The following is a 24,724-nucleotide window of genomic DNA, read 5'->3' as shown; positions in this document are numbered from 1 at the left end:
GAGAATCACCCTTGCAAAGACTATTGTTACTTTTTGTAAGTGCCTGAAAATTTATATAGGTGTACATGTATGTAGCTGGTGGTTTAATCACACGTGCACACTCAGTATAGTGCTATTCAGCAGTGCACTGAGGTGTTTCGTGCCTTGTGTCCGTTTTTTATCTACCTAGTTTAGATGTCGAAAATGGCCCATAAGTTTTTATGCGTTCGTCTAAACAACCCTAAAGCGAAAAGCCTCGTGCTTCATCATTTCGATCGATTTTATTGATTCTGGCCAACAACAGACGTCATGGTTTCTGCACCTTAGCTGGTTTTCCAGCCGTGGTTACGAGATCAGCTGATGTTTGACCGTACCCGGTCGTTACACGGTGTCAAATTACGTAAACTTACAGTGACGTCACAATTACGGAATAATGACGTCGCATATTCTGGCGACGTATGGCATCATCGCATGATTTTTCATCGCTTTGTCTTGCAGCCTCCGATAGTTTTTTTTTCGTCTTTGTGGACGCATGGGAGGACTAAACATACTCAAAAATTCTGCTCGACAGGAGAGTAACAATGAGAATGCAATCTTTATTGCATTGCTACTCGTTCGTTTTCTTCACGTGTGTCTGCCATTTTGTGATCAAATTCTGACCAGGATCAAACTAAGAGCCATATATTGCAGTTCTCTAGCTTTGCATTGTGTACGTCTTCATGTTTGAACAGAGTAAACAAAACATAACAAATTGTCTCATTATTTTAACTGCCTTTCTTTTCCTGGTACAGCTGGACTTTCTGCGAGTGATACGTGCGCAAAGGACCACACGAAAAGTGCTGGCAAGTACATACTGTAGTCGTTTTCGCTGCAAAGATAATATGTTGCGCTTTCAGAGAAAAAATCGCAACATATCCACGGAGTGAATGATGATGAGTGGAGCAAAGCGTCTGTGCGTTGGTCCGTATGTCCAACCGCCCATGTGTCTGTCCATTAATCCACATGTCCAGACGGACAGACGGATGGACAGACAAAGGCACGAACGGACGCACGAATAGATGGACACAAGGACGGACTGACAGATGCATGAACGGATGGATGGACAAATGGTTGACCTCTTCCACACGAGGCGCTTAAATTCTGTTGTATTTCTTGCTTTAAATATTGGCGCACCATGTGGTATCTCTATAAACATGAACAGTATCAAGCTGGTTTAACCACTACTTTTCCGGCTTAATATAATGTAAAACTGATTACTTACAATTTTCAATTTACTTGAAATTCAGAAATCTTGGGCGTTGTTCTATGTAACATTTCTAATATAACTTACTTTTGATGTTGCGGCCAAGCAGCAATATATTGTAGTTTTTCTTTTATTTTTCAGCGAGAACAAGTATAAGTAACTGTACCAGTGAGTTTGTCGTCGAAATTTGCGTGGTAGCGGGGCCCACATATTGGCACATGTTCAATAACACTGAGGATCTCGTCACCTATATAGCGACGGGAATGAATGCGGTAAGCTGCGAGACATTCATTTCGAACATTTTCTTCTGCACATTATTGTTATTCTTACCTGTACTGGTATCGTAGCGACTAAGGTATACGGTTGTCGAGCTTGAGCGTGATCCCATGAATTCCTGGTCTTAGGAATTACAGTTATATTTCAGGGGGGGGGGGGATGAGTGCGAAGACAACCACGCACTGATATTTAGCGGCAGGTCAGGTAGCTCGCTGGTGGTGAATAATAATAAGCTTTTCTGCGCCCTCGCAATGTTGCCGACGTGCTTTAATCATATAATTTGCATATCTAGGTCCACATTCATCAGTGCTTTCGATGGGAATGTTGCCTTGACCAAATGTTTTAGCTTGGGACAAGCCTTGCAAAACTCTTCCCATTTATCTTTTCAAAAGACTTAGTTTTATTCACTGTTCCAGATCTGTAAAAGACGCTTCCTTAATTGTGGTTCTTCGAGAAGATAGTTTTTTTTTCATTTTGTAGGTTTTACAGCTACTTTTCTTCAACTATGTCGAAGTGTTTGTGGATCTAAGCTATTTTCTTCGAACCTCAAGATTTAAGAGCCTCGAGGTCAGGTGTCCGCCGAAAACAATCCACCTTGTTGCTTATCAATAATCAAGCCACAGGATTTAACCTCGCCTAGCCGCGCATGCGCTGAGCATCAGCAGCCGTTAAGCCACGCTCACAAACGGAGATAGCCCGCACAGCTTCCGCACCGAGTTAGGCTGGCGTGGGGCCAGCCGAATACGAGCGAATAAAGGCCCTCGCTTCAACCAAGGGCGTCATTCACATCAGTACGTTAGGTTCTGGTGCTGGAGCATCGACACTCTCGCATGGTCCGTGATAGGCCATGGTTCGACTTAACTTGGTCTACGCCAAAAAAGGCTTACCATCTGCTAAAAAAGACCACGTTAAACACTTTCAATCGACTCCCTTGGCTCTTCCTTGAGGGTCACATGATTCCTATGAACATTTCCTTTCTTATTTACACTGCGATCTTATTCCAATGCATGTTGTTTGGTCATAGCGGTTACGGCCATTGACTTCGGTCAGTGACTGTATTCTTCGATAACTGTTTAATCAATCATAACATTATTTACCTGAGGAGGACAACATGAATATAGCATTCCGTTAAGTGTGCTAATGAGCTGCTCTGAGAATTTCTGATAGTTAAAAAAAACACAAACTTTTATTCGCTCCTTCAACCTGTTCAGTTCATGGCGGAATTTTTGGATCTGTAAGCCTTTTTTTCACCCTATAGGCGCAACGCACAATTTCTCTAGAGCTAACGACCTGCTCAGTAGGTTGTCCACCAATGAAGGCTGTGAACTCCCATTTTATCAGGCGCTAACATACCATTGACGGGGTTTCTAATTATGGACAACCTACCTCTACGCATTCGTCGAATAATTAACCTATGTAAATTTATCAATCCATACAGCTAACCTACTTACTATGCTAATGAAAAAGACCTCGAGTCTACTGACCCGTGAAACAGTACAACCAACTTCACTGAAATTCTTGATTAGTAGAGCCCTATAGTCAGTCATTGTGAATTGTCTTTAAGTTATGAGTTCTATTCTCATAAGCCTATTTATAACAACGTCTATTATAAAGGTATTTGCCTTCAGTGTTCTATACCATTAAAGCAGCGAGCACGTTTTTCAGCGCAGGCATGGTTCTTAGGTTGTCTATTAAGCACAAGTACGTACTAATTTTTATAATTTGCGTATGTAGAACCTTTTGCCTTGTATTAACGTCGACCTGTCTTTTTTTCTCTGCATTATTTCGGAGTAAACGAAAGGAAGCTTCAGCGGATAGCATAAATTACTCTTTATATCATTATTTTGGATGAAATATGGCTGTGATCTCCTAAGTAAGCGTTTCCTCAGAACCTGCACTAACACTGATAAGTGTGGTGGGGCCAGCAGCATGGTACGCAAGCCTTCGCATTAAAAGGAGGAGGAGGAGGATTCAAGAGAGAAGGGCAAAGAAGTTCACCAGTTCTCAGACCGGCTGGCTACCCTGTGCTGGGGAAGAGGGTAAGGAGAACAAAATATGAGAGAAAAAAGACGTTGAAGGAGAGAGAAAAAGGAGGAAGACAACAGACAATCCACGACGCTGCTTACAATTTGTCTCTAAGACCACTTGCCCGCAAGAATCGCAACAACGCTCTCGATGCCTAGCGTGCCGAAGATGGTTTCGGCCAGTGTCCTAATGCCCTTTCTTCCGATGGCGATTGTCTAGTCTATCTAAAACTTTCGACAAATCTATATTTGGCGCACTGAAGCGAGGACAGTCGCAAAGAAGATGGCAGAAAGTCTCCGCGCAGCCACAGTTGTCGCATATCGGACTGCTGGCCATTTCTATTTGAAACGAATAAGCATTCGTAAAGACCACCTCAATCCACAGATGGCACAAAACTGTCTCCTCAGCTCTGGTTATTACCAGTGGTTAGAGCATCGAACGCGTTATTCGAGCTCTGGTTATTCCTAATGAAAGACGGAGCTATAGGTTTGGGCTTAATTTATGAAGGCGGACATCGGTGAATGCCGGGAATTCCATTGAGCGAGTGTCAGTTCTGGTGCAAGTGATAGAAGTCTTGAAGTGGCGTCCGTTCTTGATAATTGTATAGCTGTACAAGAGGCATCATCATGAGCAGATCAGGCTGCTTCATCTGCACGGTCGTTTCCATCGTCGATGCTGCAGTGGCCCGGTATCCATTGATCCCGAGGCATATTCTCAGTTCTTGAACTTGTATTGACTGGACGCGTACGTTTGTTATTCGGGCCTTGCAGAGCACACGTAGGCTGTAGCTCATGAAGGCGAAAAAAAGTGCAGCGTACAGTTGAACATGGCTCGTACTGATTCACCCCATGATTTTCCCGCAAAAAACCTTAGGACGTCGGTCATCATAGTGTTTCTTCTTCATGTGAACGATGTGAGGGCTCCAGGACTAGTCCCGATCTATTATTACTTCCAGAAAACTGTGGGTCTTTTGATGGCTGATCGTGTGTTCATAATGCTCATGATGTATGGGGCCATTGCCTTGCGCGTAAACGCAAGCAGTGAGCATTTCTCAGATGACAGCTCCAGTCTTCGGCCTTGAAGGTAGTTAACGTCAGTGTAGCCGCTCTCTGAAGCCTGGCTCGTACGTGTAGACGCATGACCCCTGATGCCCAGATGCAGATGTCGTCTGCGTAAATCAGCAGATGCACGGAGCGCCGCAGGACGTCAACGAGGCCGATGAGCGTAAGCTTGAAAAGTATAGGGCTTAGGACTCCACCTTGAGGTACACCGCGATAAGTACCATGGTGCCTTGTGGCACCATCCTCTGTCTGAACGAAGAAGGTTCTGTCCTTAAAATGGCTCTAGATTCATTAGCAGATGCGGCCACCCAATATAATATTGCCCAAGACATCCAGGATGGTTTCATGCAATGCGGTGTCATATGCACCCTTAACATCCAAGAAAAGTGCCGCTGATAATCTCTTTAGACTTTTCTGCTGTTGTACAGACGTGACAAGGTCCTCAAAATTGTCTATGGAAGACTGTCTACGTTGAAAGCTGGTCAAAGCGTCGGGTCATATATTGTTATGTTCCAGGTACCACTCTAGGCGAGTCAGCATCATTCTTTCCATCACCTTGCGAACAGGCGATTTAGCTGGTTTGAGCAGGGGCACAAGGTGGCTGCACATCCACAAAGGAAAAACCAAACCGTTGTTCCACGAGTCATTGTGTACAGCTAGAAGGGCACGCCGATCTGTATACCAGAGGTTAGCAAGGGCCATGTAAGCGACTCCATCGGGTCCAAAAGATGACGAGTGCTTGCGTTCTGTCAATGCTGCCTCAAGCTCCTCTAGAGAAAACATATTATTCATCCGAGTGTCTCTGTACATCGGCGCGTTTCGTAGGTTACTCACGGTGATTCCGGGCCCCATGTTAGCAACCCTGGCACAGAAGTCTTCTGCTGCATCGATTTCACGGTGGCTTTGGTGGAGAGCAAGGCATTTGAACGTGCGATGCTGTTGTGGCAATGTTCGTAGGCCGCGGATTATTCTCCATATTTGCGAAAGAGGTTTTTCAGGATCGAGCGACTCGCATAATGACTTCCATCGTAGAGACTGTAGTGCATATTTGAAGTTGAATCTTCTTTTGTAGATGTCTCGCCTCCCTCAAGTCATAGGTGGATTTCGTGAGCCTATATCGTCGTTCGGCGTTACGATGGATACAGTGGTACGCTTGTATGTACTTCAAAGGGGGGGGGGGAGATGCCCCGCTGAGTGATACATCATATTGGCAAATAACAAAGTGTTTACAACAAATCAATGTACCAAGGGATATTTACTTCAAGAAACCTTTCACAAGAAACAACACAATTATGCAAGCGCTAATACAGATGAGCGTGTGAAACATTTTGTTCAGATATGTTGGCAAACATTGAATGAGCTTTTTTTTTGTTCGGCTTCCACTCCACTTTACTTTCAAGATTTTTTGGCAGGTTCAAGCAATAAGCCAAGTCTACCCTAGATGCCAGGTTATATTTCTTTTGTTACCTTAAAAACAAAAGCATTGATGCCACACATATCAAAAGCTAGTTGTCCAAATATGCGAGAGTGGGATTATAAATTACATTTCTGCGACCTTTGAAACTTTTGAAGAACTCACTTGCGACATTCTACGCGCATCTGCTTACTGGTCGATTCACCGTCACCATGCCAATAATTTCTAGCATGCTAGTTAGCTCGATTGGTAGTGCGGCATCCTGGAAAGGCGTTGGTCCCAGATTTTTTATTCCTGAACAAGTGCAAAATTTTTCTCAACTGGGAAGCTTTCTTTTCCGTGAAATCTGTATGAAATTTCCTTTTGTGATAAAAATCGGTAGTTGCCGAATTCCCGACTGACATGACTGTCAAATCGACTGACATGTAAGCAAGAAACATGGTTGCGAAGGCTAAACTCCCCCTGCTGTTTTGCTTCCTCCGATAGATATGTAATAAACACGAAATCAGACTATATTTAGGGTAACAAATGAATGACGCAATCACTTAATTTATTTTATGTGCAGTTGCCCAGTGATCTAGCAATTTGGCATGAGAGAAGCGGACCTATACGCTCGCGGGCAACGTTGCTCTAACGTTGCTTATGCACACGTTTTCATACCTTTTAAATGGTCGAGACATTGTGGTGCTTCTCGGCAAGTTGGTTTTTTCTTAATAAAGCGACGGCAAACCGAGGCATGATATAAGGCTGGTATCAGCTAGGGCATTCAGCTTTTTGGTGATAGGGCGAAAGGCGTCACATATAAGGCCCCTAGTCGCCCAAAAGTTATTTAGGATGAAAGCGTGGTAACTCACCAAGTCAAGGTTAAAACACAGGCCCGTTTCGGGAGCCCTGCGTACAGGTTTGTCAAGGCAACTTGCGATCACTTGGCCAGTAACTGCATTTTCATTCTCACCTTGAAACCTAACGAGAGGAAAGTTCATCGTACTCTTGCTTGCTGAAAGTTATTGTTATGTCTTTGCGATTCCTTTCGGTATTCTGGAACGTTGTCTTTATGAGCTCATGAAAACACTACTATTGCTGCTTATGTAGCCGTACATTTTGTAAGTGAATTTTCCAATTTTGTATTCAGGGTGTAGCAATAGCGTGCGCAACTTTCTTTTTTTTCCAACAAGCATGTTCGTATACCCCTCAAGATTCCAGCTACATTGCAAATAATTGTTCATAGCAGCATTCGTGACTATACGAAATCTATTATACAGTGCTCACGCTACATTTTGAGCAATAAAACTGACACCCTGGGTTGTCGATGACTGTTACTATCGAGGCTTTTTCTCTGCACCTATAGGTTAACCTCTGGTTCACTGACATGGGGAAACCGGCGGTCAAGTTGCAGCTTAATAACATTATAACATATAAGGTGAGCTTTTCGTTAGTGGCGCATATATTTTTGTGTCATTCTAGTGTGATGACCTGCTATACATAACGTACACTGTTTCGCGTGAAGACAAAAAGTAACCCAATTGTCTCACTATGGCCTTCATATACTCCTGTTGTTACTGCGCTAGTCATCGGCTACTTGGTGGTACTTGAAAAAAAAATATTCACTCCCCTCCAAGGGAGGGATCTAAACGCCGAAGTAGTGTGACAGCTCGTGCAATTATGCAAAACAATAATGGTTGTTCTTCCTCTTCACTTCGGCTAACAGAGTTCCCGCTTAGAGGAACCGGCAACCTTTTTTTGATGACGTTCATTTTGTTTAGCGCTACGGAAGGCTTACCGGTCAGTGAGTCTAATCACGGAACGGTAAGGTGGAAAACAGCGCGCGAAACATTTATCAGAATTTTACTATCTCCGGTGAATATGAAATCGTATGCAAACGCGACAGCACATGCTGACACGCTGCAAACGCTGAGCGCAAGAGCGGCTCGTCTTCGAGTGCGGGGGTTTACTGCAAATGCCCGCACTCCGCGCGCATGCACCGCTCGACTTAGTCCACCGGCTGCCACAAAGGCAGCGTCACTTGTTACAGTGCAAGTCCTTTTACGTCCTAGGCAGCGCAGCATTGGGTGGGGTTCCATAGTAATACACACATTCAAATTTGGAGGACTGGAGCGCATGACAGCATCACACTACGCGACTACGTGTACCAAAGTGATCGACTCCACAGCTACAAGGCTATTTGGTTAGACGGCCGGACGTTACGGTTTTTACTACTTTAAAGCACGATTCGAAAATACAAATCCTAGTCACAACGCGAAGATATTTCCAGAAGCTGTCGCTATAAGTCACGGTCTTCTCATTTCTACTAGGATCAAATGGCGTGCTCTGGCCAATTGTGAGCTTCTTTCATAGTTCCATTTCTCCTCTTCTCCAGCTCACGGCATAGGCAGTTCTGGTTTCACTATAGACTTTACTCTATCCTACCCAAAGCTCCAACATCCCTCCACTCTTTTTTCTTTGCATCAACCCTGCTGTACTTGGCTGTCGAGCTTACCCATGGCCTCCGAGATGGCACCCGCCATATCGAAGGCCGTGGCTTACCCATAGAGTTTCCTAATACTAACTATAGGGGACTCTGGCGCTGCGATGGTTCAGCCACTAATGGAATGACGGGTCGTAGACAAATTTTCCTATAGTCTTGGTGCTTGCGGTTTTGAACGCACTTGTGGCTTTGTTTATTGTTCTGTTTTGCTTTTGTTTCGAACAAAAGAACGCACAACTGTACACTTCGTGACCCCGATTTGAATTGATGAGCCTGAAATGTTAAGGCGGTGAAGTAAAACTGCTCAACACTTGCGGGACTTCATCTTGCAGGACTTCAAAGCAAATTCAAGTCACACAGTGCCATATGAAGCCGAAATAACAAAAATTAGGCAGGCGCGTACACTACCCACCATTCCCATAATGGCTGAAGCGTGGTGCATTGTGACTGCTATAGACACAAACACCGGAGTTTCCTCAAGCGCATATACTTTCCGGCTACGGTGGCTGCATTTTCGTTGGAGGCGAAAATCGTTTAGGCCTGTGTACTTACCTTAAAGGTACACGTAAAAGAATTCAAGAGGGTTGAAATTTCCGATGCCCTTTACTACGGCGTCTCTCATAACGATATCGTGGTTTTGGAACGCTAGACCCCAGATTTCATTACATTATCATTATCTAGTGCATTTATAGGAAACTCTAGGGGCTTACCTGATTCCTGCGGTGCATGCACGCCTGAGTTTCTTGGATGCCACGCAGTGTTACTTCAAAGCCTAAAGAGCACCACTCTTGGAAAATCACAATTGAGTAGCTCGCCACACTGTGATGTAACCACGACGCCACATAGCGTGACCTGGCATCATGAAGTCATCACGTGACATCGTGGCTTGGTCAAAGGTATGCCGATCCCAGAGTCCCTGCAAAACAATCCGAGGTGGAGAAATTTTTTCAATGCCTCCACTCATGGGGGGGCCGTTAAAAACCTCATTAGATGCAGGTAGCCTTCGGGAAGAGGTGAATCACTAAAGGTGATTTTTCGATGAAGGCGAAAATGCTGTTGGCCCGTGTGCTCATATTTGGGCACACGTTAAAGAACCCCTGACGGTCGAAATTTCTGGTGTCCTCCACTACAGCGTCGCTCATAATATGGCGGTTTTAGGACATTACACCCCACGTATCGATCAATTAAAGCTGATTGACAGGAAGCTGTTTTAACAACGTATTCAGCAAATGACCAGTATAACAGGCATACAAAATATACAGAATATTCAAGAATAACAAGACATTATAACGCTTTATGACATATTTTGGCACTGGTAAAATATTTATTGCTGTATTGGAGTCACTGTTTCCTCATACTACTACTCGTGAACACCTCCGTATGCTTCTGTACCTAATTTTTTGTTGTTAATATTGTTCATATATTTATGCATTTGTTGCTATAGCGCACTTCCTTGTTAAATTAAGTATGCGTACTATCGTGCACTTCTAATTTTGTATTGTTAATTATTGTTTGCACAAGGATGCTTTATAGCACTGCTATGGTGCATTCTACTGTTACGGTAATGATGTTCTTGCATTTGTATTCGTGTATTTTCTCTTAATGCTGCTAGAACTTTCTACCGCACTGTATGCTGTGAACTTTGTTGCTTTTTCCCCTAATGTCATGAGGCGCTGTGGAGGTATAATAAATCAATAAATGAGTAAATAAACTAATAACTCTCAATTAAATAAATACGACAGGTAGGACTAGGGTATACAGGCCAATAATCTTGTCATTGGTGTTCTTTAAAGCTCCACGAAACGAGCATTTATCACTAAAACATGAAATGTTTTCTGGAAGATAGTCCCACTCTAGGGACATACAAAATTGAATTGCTATCAGAATGTGTTCACCCTGCAAAAAAAGATGTGATTCTTTGAAAAATGGCCGATGCGACACAATAAATGGTGCGCCGTACGCATATATACAGCATGCAGAGCTGAGTGGTCAAAAAAGTTTATGAAGGAACGATAAATGGGCAACGTTACAATGAGCTGGAAGAAATTGGACTGAAAAGCCAGTTTCAATGAGATTTAAGTTAGCAGTTCTGTTCTAACTTGAAATATCAAAAAGGTTTGCGTGTTCTCAACTAATTACATTGCATTAGTTATGTTCTTGCCATTAAAATCATGAACCAATTTGGTTTTTTTTTGGATTTTAGATATATGTAAGCCTAGCAGTGCTCCTTCGTAATCGAGTCACAAACGAACATAGTCTTTCAAATGCTTTTGCTGTTTGCTCAGATTCTCCCACACACTTCATTATTTTTATATGTTAAAAATGTGGGACTAACAAATGAGACTTTGCTTGAAATCAATTGTCTGAACAAAGAACTACATTATTATAAGTTAAACAAAAAGAATCACACGAAGTAACACACGTATTAAAGTTCGTTGCACGGGGCCCGATCAGAACGTTCGTCGAACTCGCACACTGTGTCTCGCGCCCAAATGCGTACAACCACGCCATTTAACGAACGCGCACTTCTTTTCCAGACACGATCACAGTGCCAGGCACGTCCGAAGCCCCTGTTTTCTTATATTGGCGCACAAGATAGATGGTTTTACTTACTTTCGAAGAAAATAGCGAACACATCTAAAGAAAGTCTGAGTTTGAATTATGACAATTAAAAAGCGCGTTTGCACTTAAGTACGCGCTTTAGAAATATACTTACCGGTACTGAACAGTACGCTTGAATATAGGCAGCCAAGTCGGTTTAATAGCATTTAGAGCGCTACCCCTTTGTAGCGGTCAGAAGTGCATTTCACGTGCTTGATGAGCAACCTCTACGCTGTTCTGGATATCTAAGCTTTCCTTCTTGCTGCTTTAGAGCTATTTACTTGGCTGCATGACGACGCTGTCTACGTCTCAATTTCTGACCTCGTAAGTGGACATGCAGTGATCAAAAAGGCTGAGACGTACATTCGGGACATGCGTCGACAAGGCCTCAAAGTATGGCACCTGCTAACTTTACTGCTAATCTAAGTCGTATGTGAGCCTTACTTTGTAAAGCAGTCGATTCAATGCTGCCGTATTCATTGTTCCGACAATGCGCTGAAAATGTGGCTTTTCTGACACCCTGTACGCCTCCGGGGTTGCTAGGCATCACCGACGCGTGAGTTTCAAATAAGTAGAATTCTTCAGCTAAACCGTGCGATAAAAATAATAATAGTATTATCAATAACAGTAATATTAATGGTAATAATATGTTTTTGACAACATATAGCTGTTTTGAACCCACAACAACAGCCGATTTAGAGGCCGAACATCCCCCTCTGATATCTAACATGATGAGAAAAGGAAGAGTGCTAAAACCTGTACTGAACTCAGATTCATTACTTCGTGGCACGTGAGGTGACAGAGTCGTGTAACATCTCAAAACGACCTGCATGCATGGGCATCATGTCGGTATAAAAACCATGTTAACATTTGTAATAGTGCGTAGCTGAAGAGTAAAATAACAGTATGCGAAACACAATCTGAGTTTCTCTCACGAGCCGCAGGTTTAAAGCTTTCTGCCCATTACAAAAGGGCTCAGCTATAACTATTCATCATCAGCCACAGTATCAGCAAAGTGCGCAGTTTTGTAGGTGCACGAATCTCCGTATAGACGACTATCGCATACCTCGCTACTTCGCAGCATGACATATTAGGGCAAAATCAGCAGTTTCATTTTTGGCAGAACCATCACAATCATTAACTGGGTACCTCAGAGCTGTATTGGAAGATGTCGGTTCAATAGAGATCACAACGGGCTTCACGAAGGCCACTGTTTTAACTTACGCTATTACAGTTCTGCGTTAAGGGCAGGCTTTGTGTGTGCTTCTTTTTCTCCTGCCTATTTAGTTTTCTGTGTCTTTTTTGCAGAATGATTCCATAGCTGGCAGAAATATCTGTGGACTAACACTCCATGAGCTGAACAAGCACAATACCTGTGCAGCAGACATACTTGACGCATTAAATGCCACCGCAGACCTGATAGGTCTTTGCGATTTGGAAGGTTGTGACCTTCTTTTGCAGCTTATCAGGTAGGCAGACCCTAGTGACCATGTGTGTGAGTACCCTTCGCACGTTGTTTTCAGAGAACGCGGCGTTTTTCTAGCTGTAGATGCTCAACGTGTCCGATTTCTGAGGGGCATTGCATTTTGGGGGTCTGGTTTGTCACCCAGTCATAGATCTCATTTGGCGTGATCACAGATTCGCGCTCAAAATGAAGTGAATAAAAGCCTAAAACAAGGCTTGCGATACTCCAAACCAGGTTACAATAAATGTCCAAAGGCTAAAAATATCTTCGCTCAAGTACTCCGTACAAATGGTTATTCAGCGAAAGCTTCAACGTGCGTAGCCCCTTTTGTTTAGCAGTGAATTAAACACGACGTAGAATTGAAGCCTTTCACTATTATTGTTCACGTGTTCGTGCTTTCTAACGAGGTTAGACACAGTTTGGTGTGGGTTTACCACACTCTTTATTTCACGTGCTAAAAATTTTGCCTCACATGATGATGGTCGGCGAGAAGTGAAATGAGTGGTTAGATGCGTTTCGCAATGAGGTAATCACAATGGTTGTTCTCCAACTGTATGCATGCGGTCACAGATGTCGCCGTCGAAGACAATGTGCCGCTGAAGAAACTACCGGCTCATCCGGGCGTTCGCCCCGGCAAACGTGGTCCCACAATCGTCCCACTGACGCCACAACACAGCCTTTTTGCAAGCGTTTGACATGGTGAGCTAACTTGGCAGCGTGGTTCACAGGATCCGCCCGCCACAGGTATGTACATTCCCGTTCGCGCTTTAGCGCAGCTGGGAAGGTCGCGGGATGATCGGTACGCAGTTGGTGTCGACACTGGGCCTCCCGGAACTGTTTTTGTGCCAGGACTGCGCCATCTGCCCGGCGAGAGTGAGCTCCCTCACGTTTCCACTATCGGCGCCCTTACAGAGTGGTCCGCGGCACACCAATGCGGAAGTTTTCAGGGGTACTTCGTGCGCGCAAGCTCAAGGCCACGGCTGCGACAGGATGAACGACGTCATTCACAACGCAGTCAATAGAACGCGTGGTTGGGTACGACGCTGTGAACGACGTAACTGATAACACAGCCAATGGAGACCTCTCGGGACACCGCTGCCGGGTGGTGTTCAGTTGGTCCTGTCCATATGCAGCTTTCGCTGTAATAGTGTAAGTAAAGACATAGTGTAACTACAGGTATAGGTATGGAGGTAAATGTATAGGTATATAAGCATATCGGTATGAATGTATAAGTATGAAGGCATAGGTGCCCTGCTGCAGTGGTCTGGCGGTTATGCACTCGACTGCTAAGCCGAAGGTTGCGGGATCGAATACCAGCTGCGGTGGCTGTGCCTTTGATGGAGGCGAAAATGTCTGAAGCTTGTGTACCGTGATATAGGTGCGCGTTACAGAACCGCAGGTGGCCCAAATTTCCGGAGCCCTTTTACTGTGGCGTCTCTCATAATAATTTGCACACGCACGAAAGCAGAAGACAGGCGCGGGCTCGGATGCTTGAGAGGCAACACGGCTCCCGACCTGGTGTATTCTACGTAGATATAGCAGGGCCTTCGCCCACGCGATTTTACATGGCCTGTGTAGTTCACCGGGAAAAGCATGTCAATGGGCTTTCGTTTCGAGCAGAAAATCCAGAGCGCGCTGAGGAAGTCGCGATAGCGCTTGCTGCTGCGGACCCCAACTGGAAAGTTATCATCATGGACTCCCAGAAAGCATGTGCTCACTACTTGGTAGGAAAGATATCCCCCCTAGCCAGCCAAATTCTAAACCGGGCTCTCGCTGATCCAGCCCCGAAACGCATCGTATGGGCTCCTGGCCATCAGGACTTACGAGGTAATGAGGCCGCTGACGCGGCCGCCCGAGCACTTACCCACCGGGCTCCTCACCTTGGCTTTTATGACTCGGAGGCCAATACACCGCTGCTGCGGTTCAAAGAAATTCTGACCTATTATCGCGACACTCACCGCCTTTACCCGGCTCCTGCAAAGGGGCTGAGTAAGGCGGAAGAGCGAACTCTAAGGCGCCTGCAGATAGGTACTCTACTCTGTCCTGCAATCGTAAAACATTTCGATGCGAACACAGACGGGCGGTGCCCACACTGTGGGGAGACGTGTGATATCTTCCACATGGTATGGGCATGTCCGAAAAATCCCCACCTACCCCCTTCCCCTTCCCGAGAGGCATGGCAGACTGCCCTCTTCAACTGCTCATCACTAGAGTCTCAACGGGCTCTGGTGAGACGGGCGCGAGTAGGGGCCTCGTCATGCTGTGTCCCGGACTAAGGACGCCGACCACGTAGCGGGGTCAAGCTTTGGCCCCGTACCTCTCTCTTTTATAATAAATGTTTTTCATCATCATCATCATAATCATTTGATGTTTTTGCAGCGCTAAACCCAGCTATAGTTATTAGGTTTACGTATAAATATACAAGTATAAGTATAGTCTGCGAAAAAGTATGGAGGTACATAGGCAAAAGTAAAAAAAAAAGCAAATAGTGTAGGAGAAGTGAACCAGTATAAGTAAAGCAAGACGCAATCGTCGTAATTATGACGTGATATTCCTACGATAGCTTCGGAAGCGTGTAGCTGAATCCCACAACGCACAAAAAAGGCCTTCACCACCTCGCCACGCGCATGAATGGTGCACCTTCACCCCCAGCCTGGTGCTTCATCGCTACATCCTAAGAGAGAAAGAACTTGACGGAAGTTGCTCTAGATGACAAATATCACGTGGCCGCAAGAAGCAGGAAGTCGATAAAACACAGCGAAAAATTGTGAGCGCCCGGCACACCAAGTTTTGAATCTTCCTATTGAAGATTCAGCTCGCTTTGGTTAATACGTAACTTCTTTCTTCGGACATCATCGTTATCGACTCGAGAGACACTATACCGATTTTGGTCTCCCAAATGTCTCTGGGAGAGTGTTTCGTCTTGTAGTCGTCATATTTACACTGGAACGACTCAAACAGCCTGCCAATGGTTTCTGGAAGACTCCATCCGCGCCTTGTCATGATCACAGCCTTTTTTTGACCAGTTCTGTAGTCACGCTTGAAGCACACGCAGCGACACCGACTAATCTTGCACACCTGCACCTCATTTCGAGCCATGCTCCCAGCTCTACCAATGTTCCTCTCCGGCTACGTGGCGCAACCACCACCATAATCTACAGCGTCGAGAGACTGGGCGAGGAGACACAAAACGGAAGCGAAGAAAAGACTTCCGTGCGTCCGCAAGACGCCTATTCAAACCTCGTGGAAGCCTCGGAAGGGCCATTTTTATATCCCCTAAGATTTAAGATTTCCCTTTTCGTGGTCGTTTGAAGCGAACACATGGGAAAATTTTCGTTCAGCCACAGATCTCCCGAAGACGCGCCGATGGCAGGTCTGCCGATGCATTTTGCTGGTGTTTTCGGTCTGTCATCATATTACTCTTCGACGAGGCATCGTTATCGTCGTCAGCCTAGTGTGACCAGGTGATCTGGCAAATCCGTCACTGGGTGACTTGTCGGCCGATGGTCTGCGTCTGCCTTGTGTGTTCGTTGGGGACGTGTAAGTGTCGTGTCACTCTAGGGCGAACGTGCTTTTACAGAAATCACAGGTTGTCCGTGCTATACCGGTCTTCGGTTTGCAGAGCGCTGGAGCTTAATTTGGCGCAGCAGCAGTTGTGCAACCCTTTTTTTTCACTTTTGCAATCTTTAGCTCCGTAGGAGTCACAATGAAGACGGCCAAATTCCGTTACAAACGGACAAGTTGAGGTTGTGGCCACCTAAAGAGTTTTGAATGCAAATAGTGTGCATCGAACGTAGACAAGAAGGACAAGAAAGACACAAAGTGCTGCGCTCACAAGTAAGGAACATGAACGTATATGTACAAACCGCTCATGTGAAGTGATGTCGACTTCTGAAAAATTGTTCCATGTCCCCCGTTCATCAATAAAACGAAATTCGTGTTTGAGCACCGTCACGGAAGGTCACCCAAGTCAAAAATCATTAGCCTTACGAGCCTGAAAGCTTCTGAAAACTCTTGCAAACTGTCCATAGTGCTTCAACAAAACAAGGCTTAAACAGGCTTTCACATTCATGATCATAAAACATGCAATGTGCCCACGTAATGTTTCTCTGAAGTTCGAAAAAAGAAAGATAAAAAATCAAAGTTGGATTTATTCCAACTTTTTCATTTAAGTTCATAACGTTACCCCTGACCATCGTACGTTATCGTCAAACCAGAATAACTGTTGGCTCGATTACAACAAAAAATGTCATAGCACCATCTTCAATCAAGCGTGTTTTAGCAAAAACTCGTAGGTTTGTCTTCTCTTCAGCAAGAGCTTTATTCGTGTTAGAGATTCATCATTGGCTAGCTGTTTGCCACGACGTAGGCTAATAGCTGATTGCAATACGCTTTTGTATACTTACGAAAGCAATTTCATGGAACATCAAATTATTCATACTAAGAATTTAAATATAAGTCTTACCTACCGCGTTCGCAAATATGGTATGCTGTAATAAAAAGTGTATGGCCATTCTTTATCTTTAATCACTCTAGAGAGCATGAAGTGCTTAGGCTTCAGGATTCGCAAGCCATAATGAACATCAATTTTCTGCAATTAAAGTTAGTGCAATAAGGTACCTGAAAACATATTCTACGCTAAGAAATTGTTGGTCGCACGTTAAAGTACCCCAGGTGGTCGAAATTTCTGGAGCCCTCCACTACGGCGTCTCTCATATTAATATGGTGGTTTTGGGACGTTAAACCCCACAAATCAATCAATCAAGAAATTGTTGGTCTATATGCTACTTACAGATTCACCGTGGCATGATGTATATAGGACCGGAACCATTGTCTTTGAATTTATGACTAAGACAATGTAACAACAGTTTAAACTCACAATACGAGCTGCATTTAGTTAAAAACTCCAGGTCTTCTACTTATTGCCAAAGTTTTACAACGTATTAGGATAATTGAGTGCACAAAATTATTTTAACCGTAAGAACCGAAGATGTCATCGATTTTGATTTCAGTGACGGTATGCGTTTGAGTCTTTCTTCCTTGATTATGATTCTTACCTTTAGTCGTTAGGAACAGCCCCAGGTCAACCATAATCCCTAATGGATCTTCTCTGGTTCACTTTAAGCACATGTGTTTTTTAAATAAATGTTGCTCGTGGCTGATCATTTGTGCTATCGACCTCTTTGTTTTCTACTTCGTGAATTGCACTGGGGAGAGATTGTCAAAAGCAGCTGCTATGTTCGATCTCTTTGGCAATTTTGAGAGGAGAAGTGAAGACACTAGTGTTGAGGAACAATTATAGAATATGTGCAATTAATGAGTATTGCATGACAACAAAGTAATCATGAAAACGGGATCACTTTTGAGATTTTCATCTGCAGCTCTATTTTTGTGATTTTGTGTTTTTTTTAGATTTTTATTTCTTCTGGAGTGACAGGGCAAATACTTTTTTTTGTTTCCTAGGGGCGACCTTGCAATGGAGGTCAACAACACTTGTATCAACAGGAAAGTTCAAGGTACGTGCTTCTCAGTAGAAAACATTGCAATAAAGCTAATGATCAAAAATCATTGCGTGTCAGATAAATACAACAAACAAACAAGATCCACAAAGAACATGTTGCCTCTATTTTTGCACTCAGCGGGCTCTCATTATTATGCACCATATTCAATTCACAGACCCTCGTTATTTCTATCGGCGTCCGCTGTGGCGGAACAGTTGTGATATGGCTTTTACATGTATACCGGCGTTTATGCATCTATATATTTTTTATTGGTCCAAACGTGCTTAGGAAGAGAAGAGACACAACGTAGCGGTTGTCTTAAATTTTTTTAACCAGACAAAACCGTTGGAAAATAAAATATGACAACTGCTATCTTGGCCTCTTCTCTCTCTCTGTCTTTTTTTCCTTAAATATTGAGTTTTTTAATTACCATTGAGGGCTTGAAATTCAGTACGGGGCGTCGCACTCACGCAGTAGTCTACAGCGAATGGTAATAACGCCTTAGATAGTCGATATACAGGCGGTCATTCTTGACATCGCTATTTCTTTGTCCACGCTCTGTTTGTTGGCTCTCCGTGCTCGGAGAAAGAACCGCTAACAGGCGAAGCGGTTCATGTTCGCCCACTCGATAGCGTCTGTGACTTGTGACATCGCCCACTCTCACGTCATGAAACACGCTAGGAGTATCGGAAGTAGCGGAGAGTTGAACCGAACTACTCAACGGCAAAAACACACGAAGAGCCGCGTGCGAGAGCATATTGAGGGGTTTCTCGCCTAGCCACGTTTTGCAACCACATCTCCGAGTGAGCTCTTCTCTACCATGGATCACGTGCCGTGACGTCATGCTTGTCAATCCGGCGCTCCTGCCACTCGCGCTGAAGGTCATTGCGACGCGATGAGTGACCTTGAACGACGTGGCACTGAAAAGCATTCACTCCAAAATTTATACGGTCGTTCGTAACATCGCAGATCAAATGTCATACCCAGCATCAACATGGCAACTTTCGTTGCCCCAATCTTAAGGCGTTCACTGTCACTAGAGCAGCGGCTGTGAACTTTGACTTGAACAGCGTGGTGTACTTTGACTTCAAATCCTCGAAATACGTCAGCAGACGGATCGTACACCTTCTACGTGGTGCGCTCTCAATACGAAGAAACTGTTAAAAGTGGTTTTCAGCCTACAGCGGCTATCTTCTCTCACACCGACGTTTTCTAGAGTTACTCGAGGTCGAGTCCAAAAGTGTTACCTGCCAGTTTTACTACGTATAATAAGACACTTTGTTTCTATTCAACTCATTTTTATGCCCTTGCGGTGAAACAATTTTCCTTTATAATCTTAAACGCTCTAATCATGCAGGTGTGGCTAATTTGGGCGGAGTTTGCACAAAATACAGTGCTGCAGTTGTAGAAGACGAGCCACTGCTCTACAGCGGAGTATCTACAATGGCTCATGAGATTGCTCATACGTATGTTTGTTTGTTTTTCATCTAAAATACATGCTCTGGTAGCATAAGCAGAGCTAGTATTTTCATCAAAGAAATACGACGTGACTTTTGCAAGGCATTGCAGCTACGAACCGTTATATCTGCGATAAGAAAGCCACCAACTTGATAATGCATGTTATTTAGTTACAAATAACTTTTCTTCGTGAAGTAACACAAATTACATTGCTCGCCGAAATCCACTTATCCAATATTCAGTCGTAATATCCCATTGATTTTTATCGCGTTTGAGAAACTATTAAATGTTTCTTGAAGTAGTGATTCAAAAGGTGTGACTGTATTAGCCTGTGATGTTTTACGAAAGGTTCGTGTAAATACAAATTTAGAGGCCTCCCTAAATGTCCTTCAAAGTTCGTGACTCAGGGCTTTAATACAGCGCAACGTATTTCTCATGGAACACTTACAACGTTTTTCAGTTCCAACAAATATGGGCCATACAGTCAGACCGGCAGGCGCTCGGAGACAGGGTTTCTCCATCGCCCCTGACGTGGTCTAGGCCTTAACCTCAGTCCACTGGTTTTTTCAGTAAGGTTGTTTCGCTCACTCATTCATTCACCTCCTCAGTCACTTATTCACTGTACATACCATTGTATTATATTTTTTCCTAACTGATTCATGTCACGCGTAGTCACTTAGACATGCATTTAGCGTTTCAGTGTGGCTGCCTTATAAAGAATCGCGAACCTCTGTTGTGTGAGATAAGCTGGGTTTTCTGTTTGTGTTTTTGTGAACAAGCAGATTGTTTGTTCAATTCAGCTTAAATATACAGTTCAGAGTGTAGGACTACAGGCCTACTGAGTTTGAATATTGGTTGACATAAGTTAGCTTAAACATACAGCTCGACGTGTAAGTGTATAGGTCCGCTGAGTTTAAGGGCCTTCAGAAGTTAAAATATGTGCATGTGCTCCGGTTGGGCACATGAGCGTTAGGATGCGCTCAGAGATACAAAATGCCGATGGGCCAGGTGACTTAAGCTTGTTTTGTTGTTCTGGAGTTTGTCATTATGCTCGGTCAAGACATTATCCGGGGTTTTACGTCTGAAAACCACGAAACGATTATGACTGACGTCGTAGTGCAGGGCTCCGGAGTTTTGAACATTTCGTGCTCTTTATCGTGCACTGACATCGCACAGCACATTGTCTTCAATCATTTCGCCTCCGTAGAAATGCAACCGCCACGGCCGGGATTGAGTCGGCGACCTACTAGTCAGCAGCCATAGAGTTTCCCAAAATTAACTAGAGGGCACTCTGGCACTGCCATTTTTCAACGACCATGGGAACGATGGGTAGTACACACAATTGCCTAGTCTTCGTACTTGCGGGCGGTGAATCGTATTTGCGGCTTCGTTTATTGCGGTGTTTCAGTTTTGTTTTGAAAGAAAAAACGAACCCTTTTGAACTTAATGGCTTGATTCGAAATGGTAAACCTAAAAAAATAAGGTTGTGAAGCGCAAACGCTGAACATTTGCTAATTTATGTTTTCGTGAAAAAACAGCTCAAGCCACACGAACACACACGGAGCCAGAAGCAGGCCAGAAGTACGAAAATTAGACAAATGTGTGTACTACCCATCATTCCCATGCTCGCTGAAGCGTTGTGTGTTGCAGCTCCCATAGACACTAGCGCCAGAGTTCCCTCTAGTGTATATTAAGAAACTCTATATCAGCAGCCAAGCGCCATAACAACTTTTCTACCGAGGTATACTAATTGTGCTAGAAGTTTCAGAGAATAGCAGCATGTTTTTATAGGAAGAACACGCTTTCTGGTATCTCTTGGTGCCGAAGGACAAAAAATATTGAAAAAAAACGTCAGTAATGCCTAATAAAGTGAATACAGAGAGGTCAGTCTGAAAAGCGTCCACAAAGCCTGCTTTTCGTCAATTGGGTGAGATGAAGTGGTGTCGTCACAGGCACAGAAATGGTTCCTGGTTGTTGTGCTTTGCAGCGACTTGTGTCGTTTTTTTTTATGTGTGCATGTGCGCTACATATTACGTACAGCAGTCAATACATAGCACACACTCTAGTACTCTAGAAACTGTTATTTTTTGCTTGGATCACTCAGGTTCAACAAGAATGTTAGCGCGCGTTGTCGATGGCTAAGATGCCCGTGCGACGAATATTTTCTTTTTTGTGTGGAGAGTGCCCAAAGTCTGTGCAAAGTATACATTATTTCACGACTGCTTAGATGCACACATCACGCATCTGCAGATGATGTGGTGGATATTGTCAAGCATCTATGGCAGCCTTTTGTGTGGCTGTGTCGGAAAGTTTTAATGTGAAAACAGTAGCACCCACGTTTAAGATGACCCTCTATTTCGAGACGCATGTGGTCCTTCTTTCAAGGTTTCTCTGAAGCGGCCGTCCAGGCGGGGCCGTTTTCGTAGTTAATCAATTTCCCTCTAGCCCATGCATTGGCCGTGCGGCTCGCGTCCGTATCGTCGATAGACAGGAACATGGCCACTGAATATAGCTCTGGCAGGGCGCTCTGCCGTACGTAACCATGGAGGTTACGTGTAACGAATGACAAGGTTAAATGGGAAGAGTGTTGAGGTGGCACTGCATTCGGCGCAGTGTGGTGGCGCTGAAGTACGATGTAGAGCCTGGAGAGGAACTGGAGTAGGTGAGACGGCACAGTTCGCTTACACTAGAGCTACTTGCGGTGACCCAGTTCACTATAGAGGAAAGTTGTCTACAGCATCAGTGTTAATACAGCTTCGTCGGTCATCTATTTTCACATGAATGTAGCCACCTACGTTTTTTTTCTCTGATCATGTCCGTTCCTCCTTTACGTCACGTCGAGAAAGGTGTGCACATGTAAGGTGGCCAAAGTACCCAACTGGCAGTTTGATTTAACCAGTATTCGACTAGACCATGGTGTAAGAATATTGACGTGTTGCCACTAAGTGCGCCTGAGGGTCAGATAATGTTTAGTCTCACGGGAACAACGTGCTATGAGCCGTCCGATGGCGCCGCCGTAAACGTACCCAGTGAAAAGCTGCTGACGCAATGAAATTCTTGTTTCCTGAAAAATTTTCGGCCTGGAAATCACACACAATGCTCCTAAGAGGTGTACCAATCAAAGTGCGGAGTGCTGTGGATCGCTCAGGTACTAAGACTCTCACGTTGGGTTCAGTTTCCCAGTTTCTAAGACTTTGTGATCCGACCGAACCACCACTGTGCTAGGCCTTAGCGCGCGCCACACGGCGCTGCCACGGTATCATCAGCGACTCCTCCCGACAAGTCAGTGATGACGGAGATGATTGTGGATTTGCCCCTCGAAGAGTTTACTTAGGAATATGGCTAGAAAACAGCATCTTTGAAGAGGACAAGTGTCGTAGCCGGCAGAGTCAACCAACATGCAAGCGCTTTGAGTCAGGATGGACATTGCATCAGCAGGGCTCCCAGGAAGAAGACGGGCGGCCATATATTGAAAAAACTAATTGTGACAGGATCTCGCATGCCACTGATGCTGAAGGAACACATCAGAACTGTGATAAGACCAAGAGGAAGACTTAACATTACCAAGACAGGGCCCACCCTCATTGGAAGAGCTATCGTGGATGCGGCCGGACTCAACCAATCACAGACAAATGAGGACGTAATCTGTCCTAACTAACAGCAAATTATTATGCCTGCTAGTACCCCAGAGAGGCACAACATGACAAATACTCCATAATCAGCTTAATCCAGGTTGGGGGAAGGACTTCGAAGTCGGTGCCTACGAAACGGCTCCATACAGCATGTGCAAAGGTGTCATACGTAACATTATTGTCAGTCATGCTCCGGTGATCCTGGAAAGTAGCGTTGTCAACAGGAATCCACTAGCCCTCGCTGTACTTGACCATGTGTGGTACTTCGAGAAGTTCGGGAATAAGGCGTGAATGGCCTCTTCGGCACGTCGAGTAGCACTCTCCCCTTGAACTATGCGTGAAATTCCGTGGAAGTCATGCCCTCCGTAAAATTCTTGGCGCAAATATGGCCCGTAGGCATTAAATTTTGGTTTGTTCTTGGTATTGCACGACGCCACTGCCCCAGACGATCACTGTCAGACGGCACTTAAAAGAGAGGCACACGCTCCGCACCAGTCCAATAGTCAGAACTGTGGTTCGGTTCAAAACAATTTCTTCCCGTTGCGGGGTCTTCTGAGCAATTCTACGTCACCTACATTGATAGACTGCATTAAACGCACGCGAACAAAACGCATGGCTTCTAAACAGCGTGGTCACACATACCAGCTCAAAGGCCGAGGAAGCATGCGCATTTCGGCCAAGCGTGCTGCCGAGACGGCTGACCCTGCTCGTTGTAGCGCCGTCAAAGAAGGCACTGATGAAGCTGTCAGATAACTGATGACGGCCCTAACATTATCTGGACGCACTGGCATTGCGCTTTTTCGGGCGTTGCGGGGTGAGTGTCAGCACCTGTCTGTTCTATACACTGTGGACTAGACTACTCAACAGGATCATACGGGCCCCAATAACATGAAGGACAAGGTAACTCCAGCATTAGTGCGAAGGTTCCATGGTTTTCATGGTAGCATACGACTTCAACATGTCCCCGACTGTCTAGGAACTACACACCTTGTACCACTCCTATCAACGTCTGTGAGCGAAGTAAGTGTTTTGAACTTTTACACGCTACAATAGCTCACTGTTATTAAATAATAAAGTGCTCACCTAATTCTGTCTGACATCAAACACTCATATAAGCTACAATGAGGTGTAGTAGAGGCACATAATATTCATGAATAAAATAGCCATGCAAAAGCCAGGAAAGCTAACACCGAGAGCTCACTGAAGTGAAACATGTTTTGCCCACATATTTCACGTCCTTTGATACAGTGTTAATGCGAAGTGTTCCTTGAGGCATTCACCGTTAACAGGCTTGTTTTCTCTTTTTTGCGCAGACTAGGGGCGAGTCATGATGACGAAAATATAACGCTTGCCATCGAAGGTTATCCCGATGCGCTTAACTGTTCGTGGGATGATGGATACTTGATGAGCACAGCGCCCAATGGAGTGAATATGCACAAGCTTTCAAACTGCTCAATGGCTCAAATCAAAGTTTTTGTCTGGTAGGTGAAGACACTTAGATATCATGAGCTCATAAGTCAGGCAGGAACTGCTTCATTATGTTTCCTGGCGCGTTCTACAATGAAGCTCGAGGACGCAGGTTTG

At 44.6% G+C, this 24,724-nt stretch overlaps 1 protein-coding gene across 5 annotated transcripts in view; it reads left to right on the top strand.

The window, feature by feature from the left end:
• The window catches only part of LOC119186791 (venom metalloproteinase antarease TserMP_A), a 142,171-nt gene that overhangs the window by 62,232 nt on the left and 55,215 nt on the right, over positions 1-24,724 (top strand). For 3 of the 5 annotated variants that reach the window (XM_075872033.1, XM_075872029.1, XM_075872031.1), the window contains exons 5-11: positions 771-821; positions 1,364-1,494; positions 7,347-7,418; positions 12,393-12,553; positions 18,013-18,065; positions 19,408-19,516; positions 24,454-24,621. In XM_075872033.1, the coding sequence (XP_075728148.1) occupies positions 771-821; positions 1,364-1,494; positions 7,347-7,418; positions 12,393-12,553; positions 18,013-18,065; positions 19,408-19,516; positions 24,454-24,621 (745 nt within the window). The remainder of the gene's footprint in view (positions 1-770; positions 822-1,363; positions 1,495-7,346; positions 7,419-12,392; positions 12,554-18,012; positions 18,066-19,407; positions 19,517-24,453; positions 24,622-24,724) is intronic. The other 2 variants (XM_075872030.1, XM_075872032.1) reach the window with 2 other exon arrangements.

The sequence above is a fragment of the Rhipicephalus microplus genome, chromosome 8 (genome assembly GCF_043290135.1).
Source record: "Rhipicephalus microplus isolate Deutch F79 chromosome 8, USDA_Rmic, whole genome shotgun sequence".
Classification (NCBI taxonomy): Eukaryota; Metazoa; Arthropoda; class Arachnida; order Ixodida; family Ixodidae; genus Rhipicephalus; species Rhipicephalus microplus.
This window is presented reverse-complemented; position numbering and strand designations above follow the sequence as displayed.